This window comes from Chaetura pelagica, unplaced genomic scaffold (genome assembly GCF_000747805.2).
Source record: "Chaetura pelagica isolate M959 unplaced genomic scaffold, ChaPel_1.0 scaffold171, whole genome shotgun sequence".
Lineage (NCBI taxonomy): Eukaryota > Metazoa > Chordata > Aves > Apodiformes > Apodidae > Chaetura > Chaetura pelagica.
In genome coordinates, this window is record NW_009952066.1 from 924,699 (window position 1) to 934,152 (window position 9,454).

The 9,454-nt window shown below is 36.0% G+C and overlaps 1 protein-coding gene across 1 annotated transcript in view; it reads right to left on the reverse strand.

Moving 5' to 3' along the window:
- The window catches only part of ACYP2 (acylphosphatase 2, muscle type), a 42,805-nt gene that overhangs the window by 32,841 nt on the left and 510 nt on the right, over positions 1–9,454 (reverse strand). Inside the window, exons 2-3 of the mRNA XM_010004939.1 lie at positions 9,074–9,090; positions 6,717–6,826 (exon numbers count right to left, since the gene is read on the reverse strand). Of these exons, the coding sequence (XP_010003241.1) occupies positions 6,717–6,826; positions 9,074–9,090 (127 nt within the window). The remainder of the gene's footprint in view (positions 1–6,716; positions 6,827–9,073; positions 9,091–9,454) is intronic.

Genomic DNA, 9,454 nt, shown 5'->3' on the forward strand with positions numbered 1-9,454 from the left:
TCTTTCCCTTCAACCACTCCCTCTCCACAGGGAGAGAACTGCCTTTTGCTATTCCCCTAAGTGACAAACAAAAGAGCACTTCACTCAGGGGCAGTCAGCAGTGCTGTACAACATAAAATGGCAAGGGCAGAAAAAGGGTAAGCCACTAGGCCTTCAGTTTTGTGTTGGAAGCAGGCAGCTCTCTCCTTCAGCTAAGTACCAGTAAACATATTACCAGCTTTATTTGCAGAAGCCAGTAGCAAATACACCTTCTGACATCTCTGACCCACTCTGACTTTGCAAGCAGAGTACAGTTGCTACAACAAACAGCAATTAGTTCTTAATTTATCTAGTTTTGAATTGCTAAAACCCCAGCTCTGAGCCTGCTCACAACAGCTCACAACTTAGCCTGTCAATTTGAAGCAATAAACAATCACATATAAGGAATTAAAGCCTCAAACATCTGGTATGAAGAGAGACGGTCACATTTGCCAGTATAACCACAAAGATTATAGTTCAACACAATTTAATTTTCCAGTATAGGTTAGTTTTACCTTTAAATAAATAAAACCAAACCAATAAAACTGAGGTTGTTATACTTGGACCCAGACTGAACTACAAAAACGTCATAATTTTTCTTGTAATCTGTTATTGAGTCACTGAAAAACTGTAAATCACCTTCAGCAGTGACTAATGTAAAAATTGTACTTCATTACAATCATCAATGAGAATGTACCCTCACCCTTCTTCACTATATCACACTTTAGCAAAGTAAAAGAAGAAGGCTTAAAAAATGTGATTTTAATTTCCCTCTCCTCTTTCCTTCAAAATACATAACAGTCAGCTTCCCAAAACAGTACATTCAGGAAATATTTCAGCCATACTACTATGGCACACGAAGCTGCCTCATTGACAAGACACAGGGGAAACATTAAGTGCTCTGCATCAGAGCAGGTGTATTTTTATAAAAAATAAGCATGGCAAAAAGTATTAGCCCTCACAATTTGGTAAATGTTTTCTGTAACACTGAAGCATATGATGACCAGTATTTTTTGCATGATCAACCTCAAATCAATTCTGTGTCTATATGCTTTTCTAGATATGTGGGATGAAAATGTTCACCTTGGCCTACCCATTCCTTGATCAGGAGAAAGACAATGAAATTTCAGCTAGTGTGTTCATTAAACATAGCTAGTAATTAAATAACTCCAGTAATAAATTTTTACAACAGTTTATTAAATACAACTCTGAAAAGGTGTACCTACAAATCTGGAGCCTATTTTGAGAAAAACTGCATCCATCTTTAAAGAACACTGCGTTTCCCAACCTACCTAATTTATTTTCTTGCTAAATCCATGTTTGACCATAAATTTGGTTTCAAGCCCCACCTGCTATTTCACTTCCATTGCAATTAGCCCATTCCTCTGACATTCTCCTCTCCCACACTATCAGAAATCAGAATCTTCTCTCTCTCTCTAGGACCAATCTCCCATAATTATTTGTTTCTATCACAGCACACCTTTGGTCAGCATATCACACTCTCCTTTTGCGCCTAGACATAAAAGTATCTCTGAACTTTTATACCTTCTCTGCTAAGTCTGATGCCACTCACCACTTCTTGAATCTACCAATTCCCAATCTGCAATCCCATTATTTTACAGCTCAGCTGCTGTCAAACCCAAATTGACCTCCATATTCTCTCCAATATTTCCAACCTCTCTGAACTTTTCACTCACCTGCCTTTGTCTGCTTTTCAATAGCAGGCTTCTGGTTATATCACAGATGGCTCAAATGTATCTAAAAACCTAAACTACTTCCTTGCCTGTATAAACATCATCTGCAGATTCACTTCTAAAATAGAGAAAAATCTCAAAATGCAGAATAAAAATCAGTTCATTTTATATCTCAACATAATTTGGATATTAAGATCCAGAATTTTGCTCAAGGACTTCAGCAACAGTCTAAATACAGAGGGATTTTTTTTTTACTAGCATTTAGTTCCATGTCATGCCATTAGGGACATTCTCTGCAACAATTAAAAATTATATTGAAGAAAAAAGTATTTATTCAATACTAGTTGGTACAGACAGAAATCTTGGATACACCTGACTAATGAAACAGAGACAGAATGACAATTGATATTAACTAATGCACAGCTCCCTTCTCCCCTTCTACACGGTAAAAATCAAGATTTTTCAAAGCAGATACACAATGAAGTAATTTTCAAGTCTTGTGCCATGTCACTTGTATATTTTATATTAATTCTTCTCAGATGACATTAATATTAAAAATTCAACCAAATTAAATTAGCATTAATTTCCTAATTAAAACAATTTCCAAGATGAGCAATCTATCTTTAATATCACGCCTTTCTACAAAGCCAGGAAAATACTTACTATGCTGTTATTATTTATTGTGTCTAAAAAAATGTCCTAAGATTACACATTTTAAAGCATCAGCCTGATTTTAAATCTTTGAGGTCTTTTTTTAATAAATTCTAAACTTGTCAATCTTGTCAAGTCTTACCTTGCTTTTTTAATGGATAACTAAGTAATATGTCATCATTCAAAGTTCAAGAAAATTTCACAGGAAAGTGATTTCTAGCTTGTCAATGCAAGTTGCTATGGCAACAACCAAGATGACTACCAAGGCTCCAACCTTATTTGATGAATAAAATGGAAAAAATATTGTAAAATACTGTAAGAAAAAACTCTGTACTGTAAGTCTTCCTGAAAAAGAGTAACAAAAGGACTACCTCCTCTACACCGTTTAATGATATCTGGACTGGCAAAGAAGCTCTCAGTTTACCATAAAACGTTATGTCATTGTATTTTAGAAATGCTGAAACTCTTGCTTCTCTTGTGACTTTAGTATTCTTTGGCTTACAGACAGGTAAAAGACCGAAAATGAGCTTTTAGTATCTAAAGATAACAAGTGTTAACTTTGTGGAGCAGTAGCAGCAAACAGAACAGGACTATAAAATACAGTAAGGAAAAAGGTAGTGAAGAAAAACATGGATTCTACCATAACAGTCTAAAAATAGATTCACTTCAAATGAAGCTTGTACAGTTCAAAGCATCTACAGAACAAGCAGCTCCATCTAGAGGTTAAAAAGCAAGGGATGTTAAAACAGACTTACAGGTAAAAGGTATCGCTATTTAAAAATACCCTCTAAAATGGCCTGCAAGATCTCCCAATTAAAATTAAAAATGAGGTTAATAATACATTTTCACAGTAAAGTCACCTGATCATTGGGAATCTGAAATTGTTTCACTACAAACAAACTGAAGACAAATCTTGAAAACACCTAAAAATCAATAATTGCTCATTCATATCTTAAGCTTCCTGCATTCCAGTGAAATTCACACTGCAATTACAGCACCAGAGCAGTCAGTCAATTTTAATAGTTTTCTGTGTAATCAAGATTGCACCACCATCACTAAATGTAAATCAAATGAGTCAGCCTAATAGCATCACTTGAGCAAAAGTTACACGCATATTCAACACTAAGCAAACGGTCCAATCAAGAATGAAAACTTCTTGCATGTGTAACAGTTTTCAGGCCCCAACCCTTCATACTTACCTACCAGTTTCCACTTATTTCCACATATTACATGCTCCAGAGCAAACTCCATTTTGCATATCATCTTTCAAAGTAATTAATTTTATTTGTATTTTATGTCTGCAGGGAAACAATTACTTCCACGTTTCAGGACAAAACTCAGGCTTTATCACACTGCTTACAACTATGCCAGGCATAGGTAAAAGGCCAGTTCTTTTCCCTAGCAGGATGCATTAAAAAACCCCAATACATTACACAGCATTGTTTCTCAAGTCTGCACTGGATACTTCCTAGCTGTGCCTCACAATAGAAGTAGTGACATAAAACAGAATATAGAGGGTCAGAAAATCAGGAGCAAATGACTGCTGCTGGAAAACGGTTGGCTTAGATGCCTGCCTGCTCCAGAACAAAGGCACGCTTTGTTATTCACCCCATGCTTCTGGTTGAATTCCCTCATGGTGTTTTTCCCCTCATCTTTTACACTTTCCCTATCTTTATCTCCATCCCTCTTTTTCATCCTCCAATCTTGCTTTTTCTAGAGATGTACTTCCTTATGGCAACACACCTGTCTTTTTAGTATGTGGTCTCTATCTATTTTAGCACCATGAATACATAAACATTGTTTATGACAGACCAAAACACCCTTTCCACTTCTCCCTAAAAATACTAACATTAACAAATAAAATGACAAATCATTTTATTATCATTAAATACATGACTTTTAGAAGTGAAAGGGCTGTACCTCTGAAAATCAGGCTATTTTGTGCCTAAAGTTTAATTCTGAAACTTAGGCAAGACTGAAAATACTTGTTCAAAAGACACTGCACAAATTGTTCTTTAAAGATTTCTACAATTTAACACATTGCTGCAATATTGGAAATAGCATCAAACAGGAACCCTTCTTGAAATACCTTACAATGCTGATTCAGGTACTGTGTTGAAAAGTGTTCAGTTTGTTTAAGATACGAGATTTGCAAATTCTTAGGAAGTGTCACACATGTAGTCTCTTCTAAGTTCCAAATACCCAGCAAATACAAACCAGAGCCTGCATAGGAGGCTGGTGCCAGAATTTCCTCCTGGTTATATATCACAGTTGGAATACAAATGTACATTTAAGATTACTGGTTAATATGAATTTGCCATAGCAGAAGCAAGCCTCATTTTGGTTTTATTTAGTATAGCATTTTAACCCTTGAATCTAAAACACAGTATCATTAATTCCTAGGAAATACTATTTGAGCATTACAAAAAAAGTCATTAGCTCTGGAAAAAACTTTGAAAACTCAAACCTATTTTGATCTTCTACTAACATGTACTAGCAGAGAGAAATAAAGGCCATTCAAAATAGCTGTATACAATAGCTCTTTTCATGTGCAAGTTCATCAATTTAATGCCAAAAACAAACCACCTTTTTGATATATCGGATCCCACACAGGGAGCAAGGAAAAGGGAACTGTTTCTCTTTCAGCATCCTGCTCTAGAATCTCTAAATTAATGATCTGTATCTCAACGTGTACTTCAAAATCATACTTCAACTTCAGCACTGTGACATTATTTCCACATCAGAGGATAACAAGTATTTCCAGCTTGAAAAGAAGCAGCAGCAACTCAAAACAACATTTTATTTGCTCTGAATATCAAACAATGTACATCAAAAGTTCCCACATAAGGTTTTTTTGGTCACAATCCATCTTGCTTGACCCTACTTAAAACTGCATATGAAAAAAAACGTTAATTTCCTTTAGGAATAGTCTGTGTACCAATACATCTTTGAGAGTAAGACTAGTCTCATTAGTCTAATTTTGTAGCTCTATCATAAGACCCCACATTACACACAAATTTTGTGGTATTAGGGTAGGCACACTTTCCTTTAAATCCCATTGACATAGGTAATGGGTAAGGAAAAGCGGCAGATGATAACACTGCAGCAACATGAGTTCATGCAATTACAAGAAAGATCAGAAGCTAAGCTGTGCTTTCACTTACACAGGCTGAATGACAATAAATCAACTGCCTGGAAAATTTTAAATTAAAAAGTACTTCAACACATAGAAACCAAATCCTAGTTTCTCACCTGCTCATTTTCAGTGTTCCAAATTAACCAGCTAAACAGCACCAAGATAAATTTACAAAATATTTAGATCAGTGTATTAAAAAAGGTCTTCCAGAACATAAGTATAAACTAGACATAGGAAACAAACAGCTGACATTTCTCTGACTTTATAAACGTTTTGCAGCCCAAGATAAGCAACCTAATGTTAAGCACAAAACCAAAGAAAATTATTACTACAAATACTTCTGTCATATTAGATAATCTTTACCAATAAGTGCAACACTATTGCAAAAAGCCAACTTCATCTAAGTTCAGTTTTGAAGCAATTCCTGCATCAGAAAGTGCTGGCAGAATTTCTGCCAATAATTGTCCACTCATAATATAGCTAGGAAATAGGAAAGTTTTACCATCACTCATTCTTTGCCAAGGGAACAAACCACAGAAGGATTTATTTTTTTTTTAACTCCCAACAATGTTCCTATAGACACTTGCAAAAAGTGATAGTTGGAAGCAACTGAGTTAGGTTTTGTGTTTTTCCAGGTATCATTTCCTCAGAGTGATAGCTGCAAGCATTTGGAACCTGGCAGTTCAATAAAGAAAATCATACCCATTCTTCTAAAGACACCAACATAGTTCAGAATTTATTTCCAGATGGCAGAGAGTACAAGCCTTTGCTGAAATGTGTGTTAATGCGTTGATTTGTTTCAAATCAGAGGAAAAAAAAATAAAATCATTTAAACACAGTTTCCTTTAAATGTATTTAAGCACATGCTGAGCAAGCTTTTCAAGTTCTTCAGTCCATTCCTTTACAGAGATGTTTTGAAGAATTAAAAAACAGATGTGTGCTCAGGTGTATGAATAAAGTCTTTTTCTTCATTCCACAGGAAAATAATTTGTTAGAGAAATACACTGACAAACTCTGCAACGTTAGAAATTAAAACTGGCTGATGCCACACACTATTTTTAAAGCTTAGAGACTTCTACAGCCTAAAAGCTCCTCAAAACAAAACCTGATGACTGAAAGTACTGTTGTGTTACCAACATACGAATCTAGTTATCACTCTGGGTTAGAAATGTTTCTGTAAATTATTTTAGTAAGATTAAAACACCAAAAATACTTACATTGCATTTACTTTGTCTTCTGGGCCCTGAACTTGGCCCGTTACAGTTCCTTGACTGGTATTTTTAACCCAGCCAACCACTCCTAATTTCCTAGCTTCCTCTTCTGTGTACTGATTTGAAAAATAATGAAAGAGGACAATTAGTGTTGGTGCATACACCCACATATAACACTGAAAAACCTACTTTGATTTTCATAGCTTTAAGACTTACACTTAAATTAAAAAATCCATGGATGATGCACATACTTAGGCATAAAGATATTCCTGCCAGCTCTGAAGATGCAACAGAAGCAGCAAATGTTTGAACACGAATGAGATTTTACACATACATAATAAACACACAAGTTAATTCCCACTTCCACACTTGTAATAATTTTCTTCAAAAAAGCTATACATATGACATTACGCTGCTTGAAGTCACCTTCCTCTTTCCTGTATCATAATGTACATGCACAGAAACCTTCTAATTGTGTGAGGCTTTTTTTCATTCACAGCAGGACAAAAGACTTGCTCCCCTTATTTTAGGAACTTTTAACAGTTTTGATCACAAAGGACTCTATCAATCCCACACACTCCCTCGTATATACTTTGTTGCCTTCTATAACTCCTATCACTGCTTATTTGCCTCTTCAAGAGTCTACATTCATTGAATTTGTTACATGTACCAACTTCACAGATCCTTTTCTCTAGTTTCATTTTAAATAATTTCCACCTGACTTTCACCCTTTAAATTCTACCTCCAGCTGCCGCATTACTACTAACAAACAGCTTTAAAGGTCATAATCTAATTATACTGTTTGTCTCATACTTCTGCAATACCACAACAAATTATGGTTTCCCAGCTATTCACTTCTTGTGATGAAATCAGTAACTTCGAAGCACTCTGTTTTCAGAGGGTTGTTATTGTTTTTTTTTAAGACAAAAACAACTTTCATTTTCTCTCTTTCATGTACATAGGAACTACACACGCGGTTTTAATAACTGAACACTAAAATGGTAGGGAACAGAAAGCCTGTTTTGCAGAAATCCATTAAATTTTTTTCCATGTAGGGAAACAAACAGACTAGTATCCAATACACAGTACTTCATTAGTAGGAAATACGATTATATTAAAGGTACCTCCTCCATTTTGCTGCTTGTATATTTAGTAAAGAGGTGTTAAAAGACTACATGGCCTATGTTTTAATCTGGTATTACAGAACAGCAACAGGCTGATGGCTGTAACAGGAAGATCCAAGAGTTTTCAATACATTTGGATAGGAAATAGCCACCAAACATTTTAGAGTATGAGCAGTAACACCCAAAACTAAATGCAGCAACAGACACTAAACATTGCATTACCAGCCTCTTTAGACACTAATGGCAACGGCCAAACTGCAGATCAACATGACTACATTCCAAAGGTAAAACAAATTCCAATAAAAAGGTGCTGCTAAGTATGAAGAGCATTTTCCAAGACAATTATGAGCAGCTTCTCCACACAAACTTGTCCAAACGCACAGGAATACAGCTGACAACCCATTTCTCAATACTGCTGATTAGCTCAAGACTGGCCCTGTGGCGTGTGTACTCACAAGGCACAAGGTCAGCTCAAAACAAGGCTTCCTGCCCACCACATAACGTGTGGACATACACTTAGCACTTCATAAAATAATGAAACTCAAGACATACTATATTGTAATCCTAAAGCCATGTCAATTTTGCACTATTTCACAATACCTATAAAAAAACGTAAAAAAGCTTTTAGGTCTAATATTAAGCACTGCTTTCAGGTTTTAAAAAAATAAATACAAAATAATAATAAAGTTATTTGAAATGTGCCTTCTTCTTTCTTGGGTTTCTGTGAAATACAGAGCTACCTGCTGCATGTTCAGAGCTGGTGGAGATATTTGGCTGGGATACAAGCCATAGGCTGCATGTTTGTAGCTCACTGTTACACAGAAACACAGTAGGCTTCTTGAATTTTTTTTTAATGGCAGTTCTAGTACCAGTATTTAAACTGAAAAGCATTGCTTCAGACACCAATGCCAAGAACTTCAGATTCAACCTTTCTAAAGGTTAACATGTTACAGTGCTCTTGTAGCTGTTTTATCACAAGTAATCCCAACACGATCTTTAGGCACTAAACATACAAGCAACACATTAGTAAGCTTTTAAAAATCCAGTTTAATATAACAATAATAGAAAACAAATTTATTGGGTTTTTTCCCTTTTAAACACACTTGCAAAACTTTACCATCTAACCTGAAACTCAAAAAAGCAACTGGATATGTTTACCCTCTACAAACCTGCTGCCATATTTTTAGCACTGGAAATACTATACTGTAAAGCAGAACTTAGTAAACCAGAGTGGCTTACCATCCTGAAACAAACACCTAGAAGAGAAAGAAAAGGCATTAAAATAATTTTTAAACAACATCACTTCTGGGAATTAATATTCATATGAAGTAAACTGCACAGAACTCGTCTGTGGTCTTTTCTTACAGCGTAAGTAGTTACAACATTTAGACACGGGGCAAACGCCACAGGATTTGTGTACACCCTGGCCTGGAGCCTCCCCTTTGACAAACGCAGTCACTACATGTAACTTCCCTCATAAAAACACGGCCCTATAGGAAGCTTTTCTGCCAAGGCGGGGGGGTGGGGGGTGTGTGTGCCTTCCCACACAGCCGCGCTGACACAACCCACGGACACAACCGCGGGTACCAGCAGATGCTTTGGCCCACGACCGGCCCGCCC